The sequence below is a fragment of the Mobula birostris genome, chromosome 8 (assembly GCF_030028105.1).
Source record: "Mobula birostris isolate sMobBir1 chromosome 8, sMobBir1.hap1, whole genome shotgun sequence".
In the NCBI taxonomy this organism is placed as follows: Eukaryota; Metazoa; Chordata; class Chondrichthyes; order Myliobatiformes; family Myliobatidae; genus Mobula; species Mobula birostris.
In genome coordinates this window covers 4,104,126-4,131,306 of record NC_092377.1, presented here as the reverse complement: position 1 = coordinate 4,131,306, position 27,181 = coordinate 4,104,126, and the positions used below count along the sequence as shown (strand labels likewise).

The following is a 27,181-nucleotide window of genomic DNA, read 5'->3' as shown; positions in this document are numbered from 1 at the left end:
TCACTATAAATGCCAGCATGCCATTCGCCTTTTTCACCGCCTGCTGTACCTGCATGCCCACTTTCAATGACTGGTGTATAATGACACCCAGGTCTCGTTGCACCTCCCCTTCTCCTAATCGGCCACCATTCAGATAATAGTCTGTTTTCCTATTTTTGCCACCAAAGTGGATAACTTCACATTTATCCACATTAAATTGCATCTGCCATGAATTTGCCCACTCACCCAACCTATCCAAGTCACCCTGCATCCTCTTAGCATCCTCCTCACAGCTAACACTGCCACCCAGCTTCGTGTCATCCGCAAACTTGGAGATGCTGCATTTAATTCCCTCATCCAAGTCATTAATATATATTGTAAACAACTGGGGTCCCAGCACTGAGCCTTGCGGTACCCCACTAGTCACCGCCTGCCATTCTGATAAGGTCCCGTTTATTCCCACTCTTTGCTTCCTGTCTGCTAATCAACTCTCCACCCACACCATTACCTTACCCCCAATACCATGTGCTTTAAGTTTGCACACTAATCTCCTGTGTGGGACCTTGTCAAAAGCCTTCTGAAAATCCAAATATACCACATCCACTGGTTCTCCCCTATCCACTCTACTAGTTACATCCTCAAAAAATTCTATGAGATTCGTCAGACATGATTTTCCTTTCATAAATCCATGCTGACTTTGTCCGATGATTTCACCGCTTTCCAAATGCGCTGTTGTCACATCCTTGATAACTGACTCCCGCAGTTTCCCCACCACCGACGTTAGGCTAACTGGTCTATAATTCCCCGGTTTCTCTCTCCCTCCTTTTTTAAAAAGTGGAGTTACATTAGCCACCCTCCAATCCTCAGGAACTAGTCCAGAATCTAACGAGTTTTGAAAAATTATCACTAATGCATCCACTATTTCTTGGGCTACTTCCTTCAGCACCCTGGGATGCAGACCATCTGGCCCTGGGGATTTATCTGCCTTCAATCCCTTCAGTTTACCTAACACCACTTCCCTACTAACATGTATTTCGCTCAGTTCCTCCATCTCACTGGACTCTCTGTCCCCTACTATTTCTGGAAGATTATTTATGTCCTCCTTAGTGAAGACAGAACCAAAGTAATTATTCAATTGGTCTGCCATGTCCTCGCTCCCCATAATCAATTCACCTGTTTCTGTCTGCAGGGGACCTACATTTGTCTTTACCAGTCTTTTCCTTTTTACATATCTATAAAAGCTTTTACAGTCCGTTTTTATGTTGCCTGCCAGTTTTCACTCATAATCTTTATTCCCCTTCCTAATTAAGCCCTTTGTCCTCCTCTGCTGAACTCTGAATTTCTCCCAGTCCTCAGGTGAGCCACTTTCTCTGGCTAATTTGTATGCTTCTTCTTTGGAATTGATACTATCCCTAATTTCTCTTGTCAGCCCCGGGTGCACTACCTTCCTTGATTTATTCTTTTGCCAAACTGGGATGAACATTTGTTGCAGTTCATCCATGCAACCTTAAAATGCTTGCCATTGCATATCCATCGTCAATCCTTTAAGTGTCATTTGCCAGTCTATCTTAGCTAATTCACGTCTCATACCTTCAAAGTTACCCCTCTTTAAGTTCAGAACCTTTGTTTCTGATTAACTATGTCACTCTCCATATCTTGAACAGTAACCAGATAGGCAGAAAGCAGGACAGACTGCTCTTACAGAATTGCTAAAATGACATACCTACAGTATAGCAGTAAAAATCTGAACCAGGGCATTACATGTAGAACTTGGATACCAGAAGGGGAGAGTCACTACAGTGGGGCTTCACTATAGACCCCCCTCCTAATAGTTACTGAAATTGAGGAGCAGGTCTGTAGAAATATTTTTCACTGCTGCAAGAACAATGGAGCTGAATTATCAGGAGATCTAATTGCCCCAGTGTTGACTGGGCAACCAAGAGATTGAAGGGATGACACAGGGTTGCATGTGTTAAATGTATACAGGGGAGTTTCCTAAGTCAGTATGTAGAGAGCTCTACTCAGGAGTGTGCAAAGACCTCCTCTTTGGGATGAGGCAGGGTATGTCCTCAATGAGTAACAGAAGAGGAAGGCATGCAGCACTTTGGTTCTAGTGACCCTTCGTGGGATATCCAGAGTCCAGGAGCAGGATAAGGAGTAAACATGGCAAGTTTACGGGACCAGGCTGATTAGACATATTGAGGATCTGCTCATTAAAGTGGAGGCGTACCGGAAGATTGGTGGGCAGGCTGGTGGGTGTAGTGGCATCAGCACTGGACCAAAGTGGAGGGTCCTGAGTTTGAGTCTGGCCCGGACCCAACATGGGCAGAAGCAGTATCTGTGTGGAAGAAAGGCCTGGAAATCAACTGCTGTACTGTATCTCACCACGAAAACTCTCTGGACAACTGCACTATCCATGGGGTCGCCATAGTCGACATCGACACTCAGCAACAACATAAAGAAGGTTTAGGAGATCAGGGCCGAGGGAATCCCGTGATGACTATAAAAAGAGAGACCTCAGGCTGTGTTGGCAGCAACATCTCTAGTTCAATCACACAGAGCAGTGCACCCCTCCCTCCCCCTGCTGCTGCCTGCTTAGCTCACTCTGCACACTGCTAAAGCACGACTGCACTGCTCGACCCAGCTGTAACCACGTCATTTACTTCACTGATGACACAACAGCGGCTGGGCTCTTTCACAACATTGATGAGTCAGCACACGGAGAGGAGGTTGAGCAGCTTGTGGGCTGCAGGGAACACAACAATATGAGTTTCAATGTGGAAATGACCAAAGAGTTGGAAGTGGACTTGAGGAAGGTGCAGGCTGACCACTCCTCACAGCACAGGTGCCCCACAGGGCTGTTTGCTTAGTCCCCTGCCCCACTCCATAAGACCATAAGACATAGGAGTAGAATTAGGCCATTCGCCCTGTCGAGTTTGGTCCACCTGTTCATCATGGCTGAACCCATTCACCTGCCCTCTCACTATATCCCTTGATGCCGCGACCGATCGGGATACTATTGACCTCCGCTTTTAATATACGCACTGCTGTGCTGTACTTGCTTTACACCCATGGCTGTGTTTCAAGTTTGCTGATAACACCACTGACGTGGACTGTATCAAAGTGGTGGTGAACCAGCATAAGGGAGGAAGATTGAAAATGTGGCTGAGTGGTGATACTACACCATCGACAACCTCTCAGTCAATGTCAGTAAGACCAGGAACTGACTGTAGGCTCCAGGAGAGGGAAACCAGAGGACCATGAGCCAGTCCTCATCAGAGGATCAGAGGTGGAGAGAGTCAGTAGCTTTTAATTCCAGGGTGTCACTATCTCAGAAGACCAGTCTTGGACCCAGCATATAAATATAATTGCAAAGAAAGCACAATGGTGCCTCAACTTCCCCAGAAGTCTGCAGAGATACGGCATGACATCAACAACCTCGATAAGCTTCTATAGATGTGTAGTGGAGAGTGTATTGCCTGATATGGAAACACCAATGGTTTAGAATGGAAACTCTTATAAAAGGTAGTGGATTGGGCCCACTACAGCACGAGGAAAGCCCTCCCAGCCACTGAGCATATCTGCATGAAACGATGTTGCAAGAAAGCACCAATCATCATCAGAGGTTCCCCACCAGCTAGGCCATGCTCATTTCTCGCTGCTGCCATCGCATAGAAGGTAGAAGTGCAAATAAGAAAAAATCTGCCAATGCTGGAAATCCAGACAACTCACACAAAATGCTGGAGGAACTCAACAGGCTCAGCAGCATCGATGGAAAAGAGTAAACAGTGACATTTCAGGCCAAGACCTTTCATCAGGACTGGTAACGAAGTGAGAAATCAGAGCAAGAAGGTGGGGGGGAGGGGAGGAAGAAGTACAAAGTGGTAGGTGATAGGTGAAACCAGGAGATGGGGAAGGGGTGAAGTAAAGAGCTGGGAAGTTGATAAGTGAAAGAGATAAAGGGCTGGAGAAGGGAGAATCTGAAAGGAGAGGGTAAAAGTCCATGGAAGAAAGGGAAGGCGGAGGATCACAAGAGGGAGGTGATGGGCAGGTAAGGAGATGAAGTGAGAGAGGGGAATGGGAATAGGATTGGTGAAGGGGGGAATATTACTGGAAGTTCAAGAACTTGATGTTCATGCCATCAGGTTGGAGGCTTCCCAGATGGAATACAAGGTGTTGTTCCTCCAACCTGAGTATGGCCTCATTGTTCCTCCAGCATGTTTTGTGCACGGCTTGCACTTCCAGAATCTGCAGAGTCCCTTGACTTTCTGCTACAGTTTTTAACCAACTTGATTGAAGTTTTTTGCTGAGGTAATGATTGAAGAGGGTAACAGTTTTGATGTGGAGTACTTGACTTCCACACATATGAGTATTTTGATACATTGCTGCAAGACAGTGCAGTGATTAGCACAACACTTTACATTGCCACTGACCTGTGTTCAATTCCCACCGCTGTCTGTAAGGATGCAAGTTCTCCCCGTGACCGTATGGATTTCCTCCCACAGTCTGGTCAGTAGATTAACTTGGACATTGGAAGTTTGAAGGGGAGGGGACTTCAATCAGATCTACTGTCGGAGGACAAAAGGCAGGAGCGGTTGCAGCTACGTAATAGAGCTTTGGGATTGATTCGTAAGAGCAAATTAAAGGAAGGCAGGGGCAAGCTCAGTGGCCATCATCGCAATGGACATAATCAGACTGGTGATGTTAAGGCTTTAGCTCTTCAAGGCTTCACTCAGAGAAAGCAAAGGAAAGAAAACCTCTTTTTTTTAAAGTGCCTCAGGACTTGCCACACCAGGTTCAAGAACAGTTACACAAAATACTCTGCAGATGCAGGAGCCAAAGCAACACTCACAACACGCTGGAGGAACTCAGCAGAGATCATCCAGTGTGACGTGAGTGTTGTCAAGAACAGTTACAACCCCTCAACCATCAGACTCTTGAACAAAAGAGTATGATTCCACTCATTTGTCCTAGCATTGAAACATTCCCACAATCTATGATCTCATTTTGAAGGCTCTTTATCTTGTTATTTCATGCTTTCATTATTTATTGCTATTTATTTAGATCTGCATTTGCAGATTGTTGTCTTCTATGCTCTAAATGATCTTTCATTGATTCTGTTATAGTTATAGAATTGCTGAGTATGCCCACAGGTAAAAGAATTGCAGGGTTGTGCTTGGCGAAATATATATAATCTGGTCATAAAATTTACTTTGAATTTGAACTTTGAACTTTGAGATATACTATATTAAGAGCAAAAGGATAGCAATGGATAAAATTGGTCCTCCGGAAGATCGGAGTGGTCATCTATGTGTGCAGCCAAAAGAGATGGGGAGATCTTAAATAGATTTTTGGCATCAGTATTTACTCAGGAGATGGACACAGAGCCTATAGATAGGGAGCGGCAAGGTCATGGGCCCGACACAGATGACAGAGGAAGGGGTATTTACTGTCTTGAGGCAAATTAGAGCAGATAAATCCCCAGGGCCCGACAAAGTGTTCTCTCAGACCCTGTGGAAGAGAAGTGCAGAAATTTCAGGGAACCTAGCAGAGATATTTACGTCATGGGTTACGTGCCTGAGGATGAATCTCAGGACTTTATATGGTTACATTGAACTTTGAACTTATAATGCTGTAACATTGTTTAAGAAAGCTCCTAGGAATAAAGCAGTAAATTATAGGCCAGAGAGCCTCACATCAGTAGTGGGAGAGTTATTGGGGGGACTAGATATATAAGTATTCTTAGACTAGATCTAAACCCTCTCTGCTATCCGTGTCGAAGGCCTTCGTCAGATTGACAAAGCAGAACAAGTCAGCGTTTTGCTCCTGACATTTCTCTTGCAGCAAATACCATATTGATAGTCCCACGCTCTTTCTGGGACCCACACTGGCTCTGTCATCGGAGTCCCCTGTCAAGGTGTGATGTGAGACATTTGAGAAGCCTGGCGAAGATCGTGCCTGCAATAGACAGCAAGGATATTCCCCGATAGTTATTCAGGTTTCCCTTTCCCTTATATAGGTGGTTGATGGATGCACCTTTCAATTCCTGAGCAATCTTCTCTTGCTGCCACGTGAGTTGGAAGAAGCTGATGTACCACATTCCTCGCTGGATTCTGATCCCAGAGCTTTACTGCTAGACAGCAGAGGTATAACCTTCTGGGTCTCATCGAAGGTCAGTGGAACATCCAGTGCTTCATTAACATGTACTTGGGGCAGGTCATCGATGGCTTCATCATTGATAATCGAAATACGATTCAGACCACCTGTGAAGGATTTTTTCGTTGCCCAAGATCGGCATGTTTCCATCAACACTAAGGAGAGACCTAAAGACCATAAGATGCAGGAGCAAAATTAGGCCATTTGGCCATTAAGTTTGCTTTGCCACTTCATCATGGCTGATCTATTTTTCCTTTCAGCCCCAATCTCCTGCCTTCACCCAATATCACTTCATGCCCTGACCAATTAAGAATCTATCAACCTCTAACTTAAATATACATAAAGACTCAGCCTCCACAGCTGGCTGTGGCAACAAGTTCATAGATTCATCACTTTCTGGCTGGAAAAATTCCTCATTATCTCCATTCTAAAAGGATGCGTCTCTATTCTGAGGCTGTGTCCTCTGGTTTTAGACTCTCCTACCGTAGGAAACATTCTCTCCACTCTCACTCTAGGCCTTTCACCATTCGATAGGTTTCAATGAGGTCACCCCTAATTTTTCTGAATTTTAGTGAATATTGGCCCAGAGCCATCAAATGGTCTTCATATGACAAGATGTTCAAATGTGGAATTATTTAAGTGGACCTCTTTTGAATCCTCTCCAGTGTCAGCAAATCCTTTCTAAAAGAAAGGGCCCAAAGCTGCTCACAATACTTAAGTGAGGTCTCACCAGTGCTTCATAAAGCTTCAACATTACTTCTTTGCTTTTTTATTCTAGTCCTCTTGAAGATGAATGCTAACATCACATTTACCTTCCTCATCACAGACCCAACCTGCAAATTAACCTTTAGGGAATCCTGCACAAGCTCTCCAAAGTCCTTTTGCTCCTCAGTTTTTTCTATTTTCTCTCCACTTAGAAAATAGTCAACTCTTTCTACCAAAGTGCATGACCATATACTTGCTGACACTGTATTCCATCTGCCATTTCCTTGCCCAGTCTCCTAATCTGTCTGAGTCCTTCTGTAGTCTCTCTTCTTCCTCAAAACTACCAGCCCCTCCCACTGTCTTCATATCATCTGCAAACTTTGCAACAAAACCATCAATTCCACAATCAAAATCACTGACATAGAACATAAAAAGAATTGGTCCTAACACAGACCTTATGGAACATCACTAGTCACCGGCAGCCAACCAGAAAAGGCTCCCTTTATTCCCACTCTTTGCCTCCTGCCAATCAGCCACTGCTTTACCTCTGCTAGAATATATCCTGTAATACATGGGCTCTCGTGGTTTGTTAAACAGCTTCATGTGTGGCACCTTGTCAAAGGCCTTCTGAAACTCCAAATACACAACATCAACTGATTTTCCTTTGTCTATCCTACTTGTTGTTTCTTTAAAGAATTCCAACAGATTTCTCTGGCAAGATTTTTGCTGGAGGAAACCGTGCTGACTACAGCCTGTTTTATCATGTGCCTCCAAGTACCCCAAAACCACACCCTTACCAATGAACTCAAACATCTTCCCAACCACAAAGATCAGACTAACTGACCTCTAATTTCCTTTCTTCTGCCTCTCTCCCTACTTGAAGTGTGGAGTGACATTTGCAATTTTCCTGTCTTCTGGAACCATTCCAGATTCTAGTGATTCTTGAAAGATCACCACTAATGCCTTCACAATCCCTTCAGCCCCCTCGTTTAGAGTTCTATGGTTTGCACAATCTGATCCAGGTGATTTGTCTACCTTCAGATCTTTCTCTGCTTATGGTAACTTCACACACTTCATGCCCCATGACATCATACTACTAGAGTCTTCCACAGTGGTGACTGATGCAAAATACTTATTCAGTTCATCCACCAGGAGAAGGGAGAAGTAAAGAGCTGGGAAGTTAATTAGTGAAACAGGTACAGGGCTGGAGAAGGGGAAATAAGATAGGAGAGGAGAGATGGCCGTGGAAGATAGAAAAGTGAGATGAGAACCAGAGGGAGGTAATAGGCAAGTAAGGAGATAAGGTGAGAGTGGGCATTGGGAATGGGGAGTGGTGAAGGAGGGAGGCTTTGCTGGAAGCTCCAAGAAATTGATGTTCATACCATCAGGTTGGAGGCTTCTCAGATGGAATATTATGATCACTAGTCCCTGAGGGTTCTTTTACCTTAAGCTCTCTCATCAATTCCAGTTCATTGCATAACACCCAGTGCAGAATAGCTGATCCCCTAGTGGGCTCAATCACAAGCTGTTCTAAAAAGCCATCTCGTAGCATTGTAGAAGTTCCCCTTCTTGGAATCCAGTGCCAACCTGGTTTTCCCAATCTATCTGCATATTGAAGTTGCCCATGACTGCTGTAAATTGCACTTCATGCATGCATTTTCTATCTCCGTTGTAATTTGCAGGTCAAACCTTACTACTGTCTGGTTCTCTGTATACAACTCCATCAGGGTATTTTTGTCCTTGCAGTTCCTTAGCTCTATCCACAATGATTCAACACTTTTGACGCTTTCTAATGATTTGATATCATTTTTTACCAACAGAGCAACGTGCCCCCCCCTCCCCAGCCTTCCTGCCAATCCTTCCAGTACAATGTGTATCCTTGGACATTAAGCTCCCAGCTATAATCTTTCTGCCATGATTCGGTGATGCGTACAACATCATATCCGACAATCTGCAATTGTGCTGCAAATTAATCTACCTTATTCTGTATACTGTGTGCATTCAGATACAACACCTTCAGTCCTGTGGTCACCCTTTGCGATTTAGCCTGCCTTTAATGTTGCAACTCAACGAATGTGATTTTGCCCTTTCAACAGCCTCTCCTCACTGCACATTGCCTCTGTTGGTAAACCAACTCCCTCATCTTCAGCACTATCACCTGCTTTTCCTACAATACTTCTTGCATTGAAGTATACATGGCTCAGGGCACTAGTCACACCATGCTGAACCTTTCGATTCCGGCCTTTGTCTGAGGTCTTACCAACAGCTGCCTCCACAACCTCTCCACTAGCTGTTCTGGCCAGTCTGGCTCCCATCCCCCTGCAACTCTTGTTTAAACCCCATCATAAAAAAATTAACAAACCTTCCCACTAGGAAATTAGTCCCCCTCCAGTTCAGGTGTAAACTATCCCTTCTCAGGTCCCAACTTCCCTGGAAGAGAGCCCAGTGATCCAGAAATGTTATGCTCTCCCTCCGACAGCTACTACTTAACCACGTATTAACTAACAAATCCCCTGTCATCACAGTGTCCCTTTTCTTCCCACCCCACTTCCTTGTTGAGTCACAGAGACAGGTTCAGTGCCAGACACAAACATCTGAGACTTTCCTCGACTAGGTCATCACACCCCCCACCCCCCACCGTCAGTATCCAAAGTGATATCCCTGTTATTGAGGGGGATGACCATGGGGGTTCTCTGCACTGGCTCCTTAACCCCTTTCCCCTTCCTGACTTTCACCTAGTCTCCTGTGTCTTGCACCTTGGGAGTAACTACCTTTCTGTATGTCCTATCTATCAACCCTTCAGCCTCCCAAAAGATCTGGAGTTCAGCTCCCAGTCCTTATCATGGATTGTTAGAAGCTGCAGCTGGATGCACTTCTTGCAGTTGTAATCCTCAGGGGTACTGGAGGTCTCCCTGCCTTCCCACATCCCACAAGAGGAGCATTCAACTATCCCGCCTGGCATCTCTGCTGTCCTAACTGAGCAGTTAGAAAGAAGGAAAGGAAAAAAAAACTTAACCAAGAGTTTTACATAGAAACATAGAAGCATAAAAAATAGGTGCAGGAGTAGGCCATTCGGCCCTTCGAGCCTGCACCGCCATTCAGTATGATCATGGCTGATCATCCAACTCAGAACCCCACCCCAGCCTTCCCTCCATACCCCCCGATCCCCATAGCCACAAGCTTTCTTTTCTTTTGCTTTCTCAGACTAAAGCCCTGCACCGTGGAAGCCTATGACAGCAACATAAGATGAGGCAGTTCACAAGGATCAATTTAAGAATGTAATGGTTACCTAATGAGGAATGTTTGATGGCTCTGGGCCTGTATTCATTGGGATTTAGAAGAATGGGGGAATCTCATTGAATCCTTTTGAATGTTGAAAGACCTAGACAAAGTAGATGTGGAAAGGATGTTTCCCATGGTGGGAGAGTCTAGGACAAGAGGGCACAGCCTCAGAATAGAGGGACATCTTTTTAAAACAGAGATGAGGAGTAATTTCTTTACCCAGAGGATGGTGAATTTGTGGAATTTGTTACTACAGGATTTTGTTACTGCCAGGAATTTGTTACTGGCAGCTGTGGAGGCCAGATCATTGGGTGTATTTAAGGTGGAGATTTATAGGTTCTTAATTGGACATGACATCAAAGATCAAGGAGGGAAGATCAGGGAGTGGGGCTGAGGAGGGGAAAAAAGGATCATCCATAATTGAATGGCAGAGCAGACTTGATGGGCCAAATGGCCTAATTTTGCACCTGAAGTCTTATGGTCTTATGGGGTTATAATGGCAATTCATAGGAATAATGATGAGAAGGACATTTCCAATTAATAAACATGTCTAGAGTAAATATGATTCGAGTAAACACAAACATACAAGTTTCAATGCCCCTTTAAGGAAATGCAGGACTGTTACTTATATGAAAAACCAAAAGCAGTAACCAAATTTACCATTCACCAAGACGCACACCAGAATCAGGTTTATTATCACCAGCATGTGACGTGAAATTTGTTAACTTAGCAGCAGCAGTTCAATGCAATACATAATCTAGCAGAGAGAGAGAAAAATAATAATAAGTAAACAAGTAAATCAATTATATATATTGAATAGATGATTTAAAATGTGCAAAAACAGAAATACTGTATATTATAAAACGTGAGGTAGTGTCCAAAGCTTCAAAGTCCATTCAGGAATCGGATGGCAGAGGGGAAGAAGCTGTTCCTGAATCGCTGAGTGTGTGCCTTCAGGCTTCTGTACCTCCTACCTGATGGTAACAGTGAGAAAAGTGCATGCCCTGGGTGCTGAAGGTCCTTAATAATAGATGCTGACTTTCTGAGACACTGCTCCCTGAAGATCTCCTGGGTACTTTGTAGGTTAGTGCCCAAGATGGAGCTGACTAGACTTACAACCTATTTCAGCTTCTTTCGGTCCTGTGCAGTAGCCCCTCCATACCAGACAGTGATGCAGCCTGTCAGAATGCTCTCCATGGTACAACTATAGAAGTTTTTGAGTGTATTTGTTGACATGCCAAACTGCCTCAAACTCTTAATAAAGTATAGTCGTTGTCTTACCTTCTTTATGACTATATAAGTGTGTTGGGACCAGGTTAGATCTTCAGAGATCTTGACACCCAGGAGCTTGAAGCTGCTCACTCTCTCCACTTCTGATCCCTCTATGTGGATTGGTATGTGTTCCTTCGTCTTACCCTTCCTGAAGTCCACAATCAGCTCTTTCGTCTTACTGATGTTGAGTGGCAGGTTGTTGCTGCGGCACCACTCCACTAGTTGGCATATCTCACTCCTGTACACCCTCTCGTCACCACCTCAGATTCTACCAACAATGGTTGTATCGTCAGCAAATTTGTAGATGGTTGGTAAAAACCCATGCAAATTTGCCATTCACCAGGACACACACAGTAATAGCCCATGCAAATTTACTATTCACCAGGACACACACACAGTAAAAACATGAATGCAAATTGTATTGATAAAATATTGTAAACAATAAGTAACACAATAATACGATATAATACAAAATAAAGAAAAAGGCCTGTCATTTACATAAAAACATTGGTCGATAATGTAATCATTGGAGTTTATTGTTGCGTAAACTATCCAGTTTGCTTCACTTCATTAACTCATTATACTGAAACAGCTTTGCGCTGAAGAACCTGTCCCAGGAAACAAATCATACAGCCTCCATGGAAAAGATGTTGAAATTTCTTCAATGTCATTTCTAACTGACTAAAAGTTATCTGTACAGTGTCAGTGTTTACATGAGGATTTTCCAACAGCATTATCTGTTCTTCCAAGTGGGTTCTGTGAGCATTTCACTACGTTCTTTTGCTAGGTTTGTTGTCCAATTCCATTTTCTTTCTTTCTCCTTCAATCCTGCATTCTCCTGGAAAAAAATGTAGCTCTCCCGATCTTTTCCTGCGCTGTCAAAAAAATGTTAACAAGACAAATTCTATTGGCTAATTAAAAAAGCCTAACTTAATCACTGACATTTTAAACAGCAAAAATGAAATACTCAATTGCGTAATGTAATTAAAGGAACACATAACATTTTTGAGAGCATCTCTGGAAAACAAAGTACACAACAGCTCAACCGTGTTAATGAAATAAAGCATGGTCTTAATCCAGAGTGTTACACTTATTTACACCTTTCCTGCAGGTAGGTGGCCAAAATGCACACAATACTCCAAACTAGGCCTCACCAATGCCTTGTACAACTGCAGCATAACACCTCATATCCTGTACTCAGTACTTTGATTCATGAAGGGCAACGTGCCAAAAGCTTTCTTTATGATCCCATCTACCTTTCACACCACTTTCAATGAACTCTGGTTCTGTAATCCCAGATCCCTTTGTTCTACCACACTCCTCAGTGACCTACCGTTTAGTGTGTAAGGCCTACCCTGATTGGTCCTACTGAGGTGCATCATGTCACAATTCTCTGCGTTAAATTCCATTTGTTATTTTCAGCCCAGTTTTCCAGCTGATCTAAATTCCTCTGCAAGTCTTGATAGCTCTCCTCACTGTCCACTACACCTCCAATCTTGGTGTCATCCGCAAACTTGCTGATCCAGTTAACCGCATTACCTGGATGAAAATCAGCAACACACCGAGCACCGATCGCTGCGGCACATGACTAGTCACTGGCCTCCAGTCAGAGAGACAATCATCTGCTACCACTCTGTGACATAAAGCTGATGTCTAATCCAGTTTACTACCTTATCTTGAACGTCAAGCCTGCTCACAGTGCTTTGTCAAGTTTCAACATTAAACGCTTACTGAGCAAAATATAAAGAAAGGGCGAAAACATCTCTACTTACAGCTTTTTTGCCTTTTCTGACTGAAGTTTCAAAGAGCTAAAGCCTCACTGTAACTCTGTCTGCTCCAATGCTGGCCACAGCACAATGGCCTTTCCGCTAACCCCAGCCTTACTTTAATTTGCTCTTGCTAATCAATCCCAAACATTGATTGGACTTTTCCTCAAATCTCCTATAAAAACTGCCTCGAGCCACTGCCTTTAACATTCAATAGGCCGACCTTAGAGAGTTAGGTCCTCTCGAGCTTCTGATCTTTCTGACTGGCCACTGCTCAAAGCTCCTTTGAGCAGTTAGAGATTGGCCGGTATGAAATTGTGGGCACCACTGAGTCATAGCTGAAAGTAGATCATAGTTTGGAGCTTATTGGTTAAAAAATTAAATGAAATCCTTCGAAGGAGGTGACATAGGATTGGAAGATGTAGAATCTTGTGGGTAGAGTTAAGAAACTGCAAGGGTAAAAAGACGCTGATCGGAGTAACAGTATATACGGGCCTCTGAACAAGAACCAGGATGTGGGCAACAGATTAGAATGGGACATAGAAAAGGCATGTAAAAATGGCATTGTTGCAATAATCATTCTGGATTGTGTTATGCAGGCAGAATGAGAAAACCAGGTTGGTGTTGGATTGCAAAGACAGAATTTATGGAATGCTTACGAGATGGCCTTTTAGAGCAGCTTGTGGTTGAGGCCACTAGGGGAGTGGCAATCCTGGACTGGGTGTTACTTAATGAAATTTTGTTATCTATATGTTATATAACATATCTATTATGTTATTTTGGGTGTTATTTAGAGAAACTAAAACTGGATGTTTCAGTATTACAGAATTGTAAAGGCAATTACCGAGACTATAAGACCATAAGATTTAGGAACAGAAGTAGGCCATTCAGCCCATCAAGTCTGCTCCGCCATTCAATCATGGACCGATCCACTTCATTCAGTCAACCCCGCTCCCCTTCTTTCACCCGATACCCTTTGATGCCCTAGCTAATCAAGAACCTATCTATCTCTGCCTTATATACACCCAATAACTTGGCCTGCACAGCTGCTCGTGGCAACAAATTCCACAAATTTACCACCCTCTGACTAAAGTAATTTCTCCGCATCTCAGTTCTAAAAGGACGTCCTTCAATCCTGAAGTCATGCCCTCTTGTCCTAGAATCCCCTACCATGGGAAATAACATTGCCATATCTAATCTGTTCAGGCCTTTTGACATTTGGAATGTTTCCATGAGATCCCCCCTCACAGTGGAAGACCTCTGCAGTATACCATACATTCAAGAGTGTCAAGGAAGTGAAGTATGTGCAGTGAAAATTACGACTGAGAAGGTGCTCAGGAAGCTTAATGGTCTGAGCGTGGATAAATCTCCTGACCTGATGTAATGCACCCTCGGGTTCTGAAGGAAGTAGCTGGAGAGATTGTGGTTTAGCTGAAGTTGATTAGAAGGGGGGCATCAGCAGGAAAAACAGCAGAACAGCAATGGCTGGTATTTGTGTGGGAAATTCAGAAGGTGCCAGAAAGATACGTTCCAAAGATGAAGAAGGGAGGACGAGGCAACAATGGCTGACAGGGGAAGTCAATGACAGCATAAAAGCAAAACAGAAGGCATATAATAGAGCAAATATTGGTGGGAAAGTAGTGATTCGGAAACTTTTAAAAACCAACAGAAGGCAACTAAAAATCTATGTAGCCCCCCCACCCCCCCGGCCAGCCTCAGGGTCGCTCAGCTCGCTGTCATCTCAGTCAGGAAACAGACCTCGGCCCCGCCAAACTGGGTAATTAGTTTGTGTGGATGCTGTGTGATGTATCCCACCCTGCCCAAATAACAGACAATACACCAGATACAATTAAGTGAATTACAGTTTATAGATATTACCAGAACTATATAATTAATAGAGATAGAATATAAAAGGAAAATAAAAGGTGCCACACTTATCAAAGTTCAATCTGTTCGTGCACAAACAGTTGGAGCTCAAGACCCTCCTTCTTCACCCAGCGATCCCCTTGGACCGCTTTGACCGGCCGCCTGGGACCAGCAACGGTGGCCGACCAGAGGCTCCGCACGAGTCCGTCTCCGTCTCCTCTCCTCGCTGAACACCCTGGATCTCGGACTCCTGTTCGGCGTCTGACCCCGTTAGCCGACTCATAGCACCTTGTCCATCCTCTCTCTCTCTCTCTCACATCTTCTGCCCAAAATACCCGCTCATCACAATAACTTACAGACACACAGAAAGAATAACATCTATCCCAATTGGTTTGTTCATCCTCTTATCAATAACATAATCTAAACAAACTGCTAGTGGGAGGACTTTCTCAGCAGTTAACATAACAAAGAAGCCATTTCAATTATAACATAACAAAGAAGCTATTTTAATGAGCCTACGCAGTATCATAAAAGAAGAAACCCCTTACATCCATAAAGAGAGAAAAGGCAAAATATGAAGGTAAGCTACCTAATAATATAAAGGGAATACAAAACACTTTTTTTCAGTTATATAAGCAGTAAAGGGAGGACTGCTGGAAAATGGTAGTGCAGAGGTAGTAATGGGAGACAAAGAAATGGCAGACAAACTTACGAAGTATTTTGCATCAGACTTCATTGTGAAAGACACCAGCAGAATCCCAGAAATGCAAGTCATTGCCAAACAATTACAGCAGTGTGTGCTATCTATAAGATGCACCGCAACAACACACTCGAGTTCCTAAGGCTGCATCTTCCAGACCCACGACCACTACCACCTAGAAGGACGAGAACAGCAGATACCTGGGAACACCACCACTTGGAAATCCCCCTCCAAGTCACTCACCATCCTGACTTGGAAATATATCGCCGTTCCTTCATTGTCATTGAGTCAAAATCATAGAACTCCCTTCCTAACAGCATTGTGGGTGTACCTACACCTCAGTGACTGCAGCGGTTCAAGAAGGCAGCTCATCACCACCTACTCAAGGGCAACTAGGGATGGGCAATAAATACCGGTTTAGCTGGCGATGCCCACATCCCGTAAATGAATAAATTTTAAAAAGGAGAAGATGCTCGGGAAGCTGAAAAGCCTGATGGCCGACAAGTCACCTGCACCAGATGGACTACACCGCAGGCTTCTGAAAGAGGTAGTGAAAGAGATTGTGGCAATATTAGTAATGACATTTCAAGAATCTCTAGATTCTGGAATAGTTCCTGAGAAATGGAAAATTGCAAATGTCACTCCACTCTTTCAGCTGGGAAGGAGACAGATAACTGGAAATTGTAAGTGGTTTTGGCTCACTTTGGTGGTTGGAAAGGGGTCGGAGTCTATTATTAAGGATGAGGTTTATAATCTTTAATTGTTAACTTCATCCTTAATAATAGGCACAGGATAAAATAAGGAAATGTCAGCATGGTTTTCTGAAGTAGAAGTAATTTCTGATAAATCTGTTAGAATTCTTCGAGGAAACTGCGTTCAGGATAAACAAAGGAGATTCAGTTGATGTTGTGTACTTGAATTTTCTGAAGTCCTTTGACAAGGTGCCACACATGAGGCTGCTGAACAAGTTAAGAGCCCATGGTATTACAGGGAAAATTTCAGCATGGATACAGCATTGACTGATTATCAGGAAGAAAATGGTAGGAATAAAGGGAGCCTTTACTAGTTGGCTGCTGATGACCAGTGGTTCCGCAGGGGTCTGTGTTGGGACCAATTCTTCTTACGTTATATGTCCCTAACGTGGATGTTAAAAATGATGTTTTTTTGCCAGGTTTCGGGACGATGTGAAGATATGTGGAGGGGCAGATAGTGTTGAGAAAGCAGGTTGTCTGCAGGAGGCCTTAGATAGCTGGGGAAATGGGGAAAAAGTGGCAGGTGGACAACATTTTTGGGAAATGTGTGATCATGTGCTTTGGCAGAAGGAATAAAAACATGGACTATTTTGTAAATGAGGAGAAAATTCAAAAGTCAGAGGAGTAGAGGGACTTGGGAGTTCTTGTGCAGGATTCCAAAAAGGTTGGCTTGCAGGTTAAATCAGAGGTGAGGAAGGCAAATGGAATGTTGGCATTCATTTCAAGAGGACTAGAGTACAAGAGTAAGGATGGAATGCCAAAGCTTAAAACACATTGGTCAGCCCACACTTGGAAAATTGTCAGCAGTTCCGGCCCCTATCTAAGAAAGGATGTGCTGGCATTGAAGAGAATCCAGAGGAGGCTCACGAGAATGACCTCAGGAATGAAAGGATTCACGCATGAGGAGCATTTGAAGGCTTTGGGCCGTCACTAGCTGGAACTTAGAAGAATGAGGAGAATCTTATCGAATATTGCAAGGTCTGGATAGAGAGGATGTCTCAAAGTGGGGATGTCTAGGACCAGAGGGCACAGCTTCAGACTAGAGGGACATCCTTTTTGAATAGAGATGAGAAGGAATTTCTTCAGCCAGAGTGTACTGAATCTATGGAATTCATTGCCACAGGCGAATGTGGTGACCAAGTCACTGGGTATATTTAAAGTGGAGGTAATAGGTTCTTGATCAGTTCCGGCATCAAAGGCTATGGGGAGAAGGCAGGAGAAAGGGTTTAATCAGGATAATAAATCAGTCATAATGGAATGGTGGAGCAAATTCGATGGGCCAAATGGCATAATTTTATTCCTTGGTCTTGTGGTCTTACGAGAATATGAAACCATTTCTCAAACAGTTGTCAGTACAAGGAAAGGTGAAGCCAGCACAACATTAAGAATTTTAAATCAGTTGGGGTGGGAGCCAATGTAGGTTAAAGAGGACAGGGGTGAACGTGATTGGATTTAAGCTCCAACGTGGTCTGCTGTAATGAGTTCTCGGGGTCTGCACACTGTACGGGGCATCAGAGAGTGTTGGACTCTGAGGTTTTTAAGCTCTCGAATTTGTTCATTGTTGTTTACCAATAAATATTAATCATTTAGAGTTGCTTGTGTTTTTCTCGAGTGACTCACTCTTTGTAATGTGTTCTCCTAGTGCTGTCTGTCTAAGCTTGTTTAGCCTATTTTTATCTGTTTGGAGATACCATTTTACTTGTATTATTTAAGTTGATGCCTGATTAGTGCTAATTGCAGGGTCCTAGTTTAGCTCTTTTGGAATTATTAAAAATAAACTTTGATTGTTGTCTCTATATTAATATCTGTCTTTCCTCTGTAGTTGGGTTCTGATATTGCCAGTGCACATTGCGACAGAAAGATCCTGCTAAGTAATGGACGAGGGTAGGATGAGCAGCCGGGTTTTGTCATTGGTGGCGAAAGGTTAGGGTGCCTTCTATTCTCAGAACATATCCCGAGCCAACGTTCCAATGTCCCGAGTCTGCACTCCTCTCCAGTTCCCCAGCTGTGGAGGCCAAATGTTTAGGTACATTTATGGTGGCCGATTAGGAAAAGGGGAGGTGCAACGAGACCTGGGTGTCATTATACACCAGTCATTGAAAGTGGGCATGCAGGTACAGCAGGCGGTGAAAAAGGCAAATGGTATGCTGGCATTTATAGCAAGAGGATTCGAGTACAGGAGCAGGGAGGTACTACTGCAGTTGTACAAGGCCTTGGTGAGACCACACCTGGAGTATTGTGTGCAGTTTTGGTCCCCTAATCTGAGGAAAGACATCCTTGCCATAGAGAGAGTACAAAGAAGGTTCACCAGATTGATTCCTGGGATGGCAGGACTTTCATATGAAGAAAGACTGGATGAACTGGGCTTGTACTGGTTGGAATTTAGAAGATTGAGGGGGGATCTGATTGAAACGTATAAGATCCTAAAGGGATTGGACAGGCTAGATGCAGGAAGATTGTTCCCGATGTTGGGAAAGTCCAGAACGAGGGGTCACAGTTTGAGGATAGAGGGGAAGCCTTTTAGGACCGAGATTAGGAAAAACTTCTTCACACAGAGAGTGGTGAATCTGTGGAATTCTCTGCCACAGGAAACAGTTGAGGCCAGTTCATTGGCTATATTTAAGAGGGAGTTAGATATGGCCCTTGTGGCTAGGGGGATCAGAGGGTATGGAGGGAAGGCTGGTGCAGGGTTCTGAGTTGGATGATCAGCCATGATAATAATAAATGGCGGTGCAGGCTCGAAGGGCCGAATGGCCTACTCCTGCACCTATTTTCTATGTTTCTATTTAAGGCAGAGAGTGATAGATTCTTGATTGGTTGGGGCATGTAGGGATATGGGGAAAAGGCAGGAGATTGGGGCTGAGAAGAAAATTGGATCAGCCATCATGAGATAGCAGAGCAGACCCAATGGGCCAAATGGCCTAATTCTGCTCCTATATATTTCTTATATATAGTCTTGGTCTTATGCTCTCATTCTCAAAATTTCCCTTCCTCTCCCTCAAGATCTCCATGCTTCCCAGGTCTCCCAGTTGTCCCTGGATCTGGAGTTTTCAGGTCTCCCTGGGACATCAGGCGCTGCCCATAGGGAGGGAGAAGACTGCAATGAATTCTTTGGGCCTGTCCGGGGCTCTGGGGAACATAGGTCTTCAAGGTTTACAGATGTCCTGAATTGGTTAATTGTTGTTTAATAATAGTCATCAGTCATTTGGAATTCCTTGTGATTTTCTCTGCCACTCGCTCTTTGTAATGTGTTCTCTTGATACTTTCTGTTTAAACTTGCTGAGTTTATTCTGATAGGCTCAGGGGTTCCTGTAAGCAGACACCCGATTAGCACTAATCACAGAGTCCTGGTTTTGGGAATGTTACTTCTCATGGTGTCACTCGGCCGAGTCACTGATATTCTTTTTGAATTATTATGAATAAACTCTTGTTACCGTCTCTAATCAGAGTCTGTCTTTCCTCCACACTTGGGTTCCAACATTGTCAGCGCACATCGTGACGGTCAGTTTGTTTCAAGCTGATCGAGGGCAGGAGACTGACTGGATGTGTACCTGAACAGTTCAGCAGCCGGGCAGAGGGAGAGACCAGTATCTGTGTAATATTCAGGTAATGGGTGTGCCAACTTATAAACTTGTTACTTCCTTTTCAGTTTAATTGCTGAAACATTTAGAATGAAACTGGAACTCTTTCAACAATATTTGCATTCTACTTCTCTGTTCTGATATATATTACTCCACTGATGACACGATTGCTTGCTGGAGGCACTTCCTGAATTATTTTCATGCATAGTGCAGATGAGGTTAGAAAACATTAACCTGCTATTTTATCAAGTGTACACATGTCATGTACATCATCAAAGCCTCAAAGCCAACATTTAAAAATAGCATCTGCAAAATAAGCAGACGTGGTTTGACTTGGGGCTGACTTCCATTTTCTCTGCTTCTATATTGTATCCAGTTGGGATGGCCAGATTTGGGGGAGTTTGTCCACTGAGATTGGGCTTGTAGCTTTGTTGGGGGAGAAGAGAGAAGGTTCCAGAGAGAAGAGGTCATAAAAGTCGACCCGGAGCGGGCGGTGACTCAGTGAAGCCAGGGGAGATGGAAGGAGGATTGGCGAAGGGCAAACCATGAGTTCCAACTTCTGCACATTAGAGTTTCATTTAAAATGGGTTCTGTTCTTTTTTTGCTTTTTCTTTACTAACCCTTCAGTCAAATAAAGAATTATAAAGCTAAATCTTTTAATTGTATGCCATGTACTGTCTGCTATATTGTGGTACTGATTTGTAACAGGGTGACAAATTACACAGCATCCATGGGAATGGGGATTTGGGGGCTCACACTTCAATCTCCCACACTTGTCGGGGCAGGAGATTGTTTTCTCCAGACTTGCGCAACCAGCAGAATCAGAGTGTTTCAATTGTGGGGCTATCGTCCAGGATCGATGTCGCTGGAAGCTGTGTGATTGCCCTGAGCATTAATCCAGTGGGTTGTGTGTTTAAATCTGTGCTCAACTATTGGCTGGTAAAATGATTATGATACGTGGTCATTGATGCTGTCGGGGTTGAGCGGTTGTACAAATCCACGGGGTTACTGGTGACGAACGTATGTGTATTGAATGGGGTAGACATTTGTCTACCTGATGTATTGTTAATTTGAATTTGAGTACTGTTAAAGCTGTAGGAAAAGTTACATTTGTGGGGTGGGGGTTTGATAAAATGGCGGGCACAGACTTGGCTTTAGTTCAGACGAGCGCTGACATAACTGCCTGGTACTATTGGGGCCCCAGGTGAGCGGGCTGTGAACCATCCATATGTTCTGGCAGGAGGAGATTGTAGGGGAGCAAACACGAGGAATTCTGCAGATGCTGAAAATTCAAACAACACACATCAAGGTTGCTGGTGAACGCAGCAGGCCAGGCAGCATCTCTAGGAAGAGGTACAGTCGACGTTTCGGGCCGAGACCCTTCGTCAGGACTAACTGAAGGAAGAGCTAGTAAGAGATTTGAAAGTGGGAGGGGAGGGGAGATCCAAAATGATAGGAGAAGACAGGAGGGGGAGGGATGGAGCCAAGAGCTGGACAGTTGATTGGCAAAAGGGATATGAGAGGATCATGGGACAGGAGGCCCACGGAGGAAGAAAAGGGGGAGGGGGGAAAACTCAGAGGATGGGCAAAGGGTATAGTGAGAGGGACAGAGGGAGAAAAAGGAGAGAGAGAGAAAGAATGTATGTATATAAATAAATAACAGATGGGGTATGAGGGGGAGGTGAGGCATTAGCGGAAGTTTGAGAAGTCAATGTTCATGCCATCAGGTTGGAGGCTACCCAGACGGAATATAAGGAGTTGTTCCTCCAACCTGAGTGTGGCTTATCCTTGTAAGTGGAACAAGTGCTACATATGCTCTTACACTTCCTCCCTCACCACCATTCAGGGCCCCAGACAGTCCTTCCAGGTGAGGCGACACTTCACCTGTGACTTGGCTGGGGTGATATACTGCGTCCGGGGCTCCCGATGTGGCCTTTTATATATTGGCGAGACCAACGCAGACTGGGAGATCGTTTTGCTGAACACCTACGCTCTGTCCGCCAGAGAAAGCAAGATCTCCCAGTGGCCACACATTTTAATTCCACGTCCCATTCCCATCCTGATATGTCTATCCACGGCCTCCTCTACTGTAAAGGTGAAGCCACGCTCAGGTTGGAGGAACAACACCTTATATTCTGTCTGAGTAGCCTCCAACCTGATGGCATGAACATTGACTTCTCAAACTTCCGCTATGCCTGTCATTTTTACTTGAACCTGGAGTTTTCAAAATTATCCGGCGTAGTGTGGACGTAGCCTCAGACAGCTGATGTGGATCAGTTAAGAATGGAGCAAATAGTGAAAGGCACCGACTGTCAGGAAGGCTTAGTGTGGCCATGCTCCAGTGTAGTGTTACAGATAGAGGGTATTTATGCTAAAGCTGTACTTGACACAGCGTCTCAGGTCACTTTGCTTTACAACCGGTATCTGACACATTTACCATTGACGTCACTCAGTGCACTAGAGATCTGGGGTCTTACTGCAGGTGTTTCTTGCACTAACTAACTATGCTCGCAAAGAAGCAAATCTCTTGGTTGTATATTATGAAATAGTTCTACTTTGATAATAAATTTACTTTGAACTTTGAAGGATGAGAAGTGACTTGATAGAGGTAAGGGGAGATACGCATCAGGGCTACATTCTTCCCACACAGAAAGTGCCTGGACTGTGCTTCCTGGGGTGGTGGTAGGGGCTAATACACTGGGGACATTTTAGAAACTGATACGTTAGATAAACTCGCGGATGTAAGGAAAATGAAGCTTTATGGTCTGTGTCGGAGGGAAGGGTTACATGGATCTTGGAGGAGATTAAAAGGTTGACACAACATTATGGGCCAAGGGGCTGTACAATGCTCTTCAGTCATAGGTGGGGTACTGGAAGCAGACTCAAATGCAAGACGCAGACACTAAAGTACTAGGAACAGGACAATGTTTATCAAGAAAGCAAGGGGAGTCAGGAAGAAACAACGCTGGACATGGACACAGGCCCTGGGCGAGACAAGGACACCGGGCCTGGGCTAGGACTGAGAATAGGAAAGCGGGACCAGGACAAGGAACTTGGAACTAGGAGCCTGGGCTAGGACTCTGAGCCAGAGACTAGATAGGGACCCGGAATCTAGGTCTTGACTTGGGCTTGAACCCCGGATCTAGGCTCGGACAAGATGTGGTTACAGGACTGGACGTGGAACTCCTGCACAGGACGAGGCACGTGGACAGGACGAGAATACGAAGCCTTGACTTGGACAGGATGAGCTTCTTGAACTAGACGAGGTTCTTCAACGTGGCTTGGACTATGTACTCCTGGGCAGGACTTGGTTCTAGGACTAGGCTAGGCTCAGCTCTTGAACTCGGCTCAGTTAGGCCCTTGGGTACGGAGCCGGGACTCCTTCTTGGAGTGCAGGGCCAGGATCCTCCTAGGATGCAGGGCCAGGACCCTTTCTTGGATGCAGGGCCGGGATGACCGCCGAGGATACTTGCCGAAGGAAACTGCCGCGTAACTGTCGGGGATTCGGATGGGGAGGGGAAGGGAACAGTTCAGCAGGGAATCCTTGGTTTGCAGGGTTATTTATGTGCCAGCCCAAAACCAGAATCAGGTGCCTCAATTAAGGCACCCAATGGAATAAGGGAAAAGAGGAAAACCTGGAATAAGGATTGGTGAACCGGACCATGAACCAGAATGCAGATTTCACGGACTGGACCGTGAAAGTACCCCTCCCCCCACCTCTATGGGAGCCTCCTGGCAATCAAACAGGCTCTTCAGGACTAAGGACAACCCGGGCAGGTTGGGGGGGGGGTGGTATTCAACAGGAGGGAACCCAGAATGGCGAGAGTTAAACTACAGTGTCTGTGTTGCTGGGTCCATGTATGGCTGGGCTGTTCTGTCATAGGAGGGGCGCTGGAAGTGGACCCAAATGCAAGACACAGACACTGAAGTACTAGGAACAGGACAAGGTTTATCAAGAAAGCAAAGGGAGTCAGGAAGAAACGACATTGGACATGGACACAGGCCCTGGATGAGACAAGGACACCAGGCCTGGGCTAGGACTAAGACTAGGAAAGTGGGACCAGGACAAGGAACTTGGAACTAGGAACCTGGGCTAGGACTCCAAGCCAGAGACTGGACAGGGACCAGGAACCTGGGTCTTGACTTGGGTTCAGACCCTGGATTTAGGCGAGGATTGGACGTGGAACTCCTGCACAGGACAAGGCACATAGACAGGATGAGAATACGAGGCCTTGACTTGGACAGGACGAGGATCTTGGACTAGGCTTGGACAAGACTCGGTACTTGGACATGGCTTGGACTAGGGACTCCTAGACTGGACAAGAGACTTCAGCACAGAACGAGGGATCTCCAGCACTGGGCTGGGCGAGGTACTGCTGGACAGGACGTGGCTCTAGGACTAGGCTAGGCTCAGCTCTCGAACACAGCTCAGTTAGGCCCTTGAGTACGGAGCCGGGACTCCTTCTTGGAGTGCAGGGCCGGGACCCTCCTAGGACGCAGGGCTGGGACCCTTTCTTGGTCATAGGACCGGGACGCTCTCTAGGACGCAGGGTCGGGATGACTGTTGAGGATACTTGCTGAAGGAAACTGCCGAGGTAAGCTGCAGAGGGAGACTGTCGGGGATTCAGATGGAGAGGGGAGGGGAACAGTCCAGCAGGGAATCCTTAGTTTGAGAGGTATTTATATGCCAGCTCAAAACAAGAATCAGGTGCCTCAATTAAGGCACCCAATGGAACAAGGGAAAACAGGTAAACCCGGAATAAGGATCGATGAACCGGACCGTGAATCCGAATGTGGATTTCATGGAACAGACCATGACAGTACTATTCTATAAGGCCTCTGTTGGTCAGTGTCAACCATGGATATTGTGTCCTAGCTGTCTGGATACACAAGCCTGGGGAGTACGACATGGAGAGCAAGTTGTTGCCCATGTAGCAAGCTCCCCCTCTTCACACCTCTGATGAACTCAAAGTAACGGTACAGACCAAATCAGTCTGACACCAGAAGTATCACGAGAATTACCAGTCAGCGTTGAACTCAACGTTGGATTGCCTTAGGGACTCCAGCGCCGGACTCTAAGTAATTCAGTGTAATGTGTAATGAATTGATCTGTAGGAACAGTTTGCAAGACAAGATTTTCATTGTACCTTGGTACTAGTGACAATAATAAACTAATAGAATCGGTTTGGCACACCATTGTGAGCTCTGTGTTCTGTGTCTCTGTTGTGTGCAGTTCTTCACTGACTCTGTTGTGTTTCTGTCTATTTATAATGAATGCCCACAAGCAAATGAAACTCTGGGTGGTGCATGGTGACAAATGTATCACTCATTCATTCGTTATGTGCCATGTTGTATGACGCGGGTGATCATGGTCTCATGACCATGATTGTTCTTGGCACATTTTTCCAGAGAAGCAGTATGCCATTGCCTTCTTCTGGGCAGTGTCTTTGTGAGCCCAGCCATGACCAACACTCTTTCAAAGATTGTGTGCCTGGTGTTAGTGGTCGCATAACCAGGACTTGTGATATACATCAGTTGCTCATACAACACCTGCTCCGATGGCTTCCCATGACCCTGTTCAGAGGGCCAAGCAGGTGCTACACCATGCCCAGGGGCGGCCTGCAGGCTAGCGGAGGGAAGGAGCACCAGACACACATATACTGTGATAATATATTTACTATGAACTTTGAACTTTACAGTAAGTGTCATGCTGTCATACAGATAAATGTCTGTTTTGCCTGGTGTTGGGCCAGTGTTTGTAGCCTTACCATGAGGAGCCTACTGTCAGGGAGGGGAAACTGTGTACTTGGCTTGTTTCTCACATTTCAATCTGATAATGGTGTGTGGGCATAAGGGATGTTTCAGTGACAGACATGTAAATGTAGATGAAAACATTCAACTACTCTGCAGTTTGTTACTATTTCTTCAGCAGTTTCCACAGGGCTGCCCACTCTCCCCCATCACTTCCTCTTCACACCCTGTGCCTTTGAGCTGAAATAAGCATGTGGGGAAGTTGAAGGGGAATCAGTCGCTTGTGAAATACCAATGGGGAACATCGGGTCTGAATGAGCAGAAATTCAGTTTTTGAAGAACAAGCGAGAAGAAATGTTTGCAGCGATAATCACAACCTTGACTCTGTCCGTCTGTGCAGTGGGTAAGTAAATTCCCAGAGTGGGGTCACCCAGTCTGAGACTGGTTTCATCTGCCTTTGAGTTTAATTGACCAGTGTGGGCCGTGGTACTGTGTACAGTTTTGGTCATTCTGTTATAGGAAGTCAGTTATTAAACTAGAAAGAGTGCAGAAACGATCCACCAGGATGTTGTCTGGTCCTGGGGGTCTGTGTTACAAGGACAGATTGTGTACACTAGGACTTCATTCCCTGGAATTGAGGAGACTGGAGGGAGAGAGACCTGACAGAGGGGTATTAGATCATGAGGGGCATGGACAAGGTGAAAGCACACAGTCTATTCCCCAGGAAGGGGGTGATAAAAACAAGAGGACAGGTTAAAGATCAGAGTCGAGAGATTGAAATGGGACATTGGGGCAGCTTCTTCACACAAAGGGTGGTGCGTGTTTGGAATAAGCTGCCAGAAGTAGTGGAGTGACCCTTGCAATTCTGAGTGCAGTCTATAAAATTTTACATTGACCAAGATTTGTGCATTCGCATTCGATATTTCTACTTTAGATAGAGATATTTAAAATTATGAGGGGGATAGATAGAGTTGACGTGGATAGGCTTTTTCCATTGAGAGTGGGGGAGATTCAAACAAGAGGACATGAATTGAGAGTTAAAGGGCAAAAGTTTAGGGGTAACATGAGGGGGGAACTTCTTTACTCAGAGAGTGGTAGCTGTGTGGAACGAGCTTCCAGCAGAAGTGGTTGAGGCAGGTTCGATGTTGTCGTTTAAAGTTAAATTGGATAGATATATGGACAGGAAAGGAATGGAGGGTTATGGGCTGAGTGCAGGTCGATGGGACTAGTTGAGAGTAAGAGTTCGGCACGGACTAGATGGCCTGTTTCCGTGCTGTAATTGTCATATGGTTATATGCTATATATGGTTACTTCTGTGCTGGCTGCAGCAACCAGGAGATTGTAGGTCAGTTCAGAACAAAGTGAGAGAAC

The 27,181-nt window shown here is 44.9% G+C and overlaps 1 protein-coding gene across 5 annotated transcripts in view; it reads left to right on the top strand.

The window, feature by feature from the left end:
- Positions 1-15,881: 15,881 nt before the first annotated feature.
- The window catches only part of LOC140201111 (uncharacterized), a 62,607-nt gene continuing 51,307 nt past the window's right edge, over positions 15,882-27,181 (top strand). Inside the window, exons 1-3 of one of the 5 annotated variants that reach the window (XM_072264724.1) lie at positions 15,882-16,409; positions 19,966-20,084; positions 25,989-26,213. In XM_072264724.1, coding sequence (XP_072120825.1) covers positions 26,165-26,213 — 49 coding nt within the window. In that variant the 5' untranslated portion in view covers positions 15,882-16,409; positions 19,966-20,084; positions 25,989-26,164. The remainder of the gene's footprint in view (positions 16,410-19,965; positions 20,085-25,988; positions 26,214-27,181) is intronic. The other 4 variants (XM_072264723.1, XM_072264722.1, XM_072264721.1 and 1 more) reach the window with 4 other exon arrangements.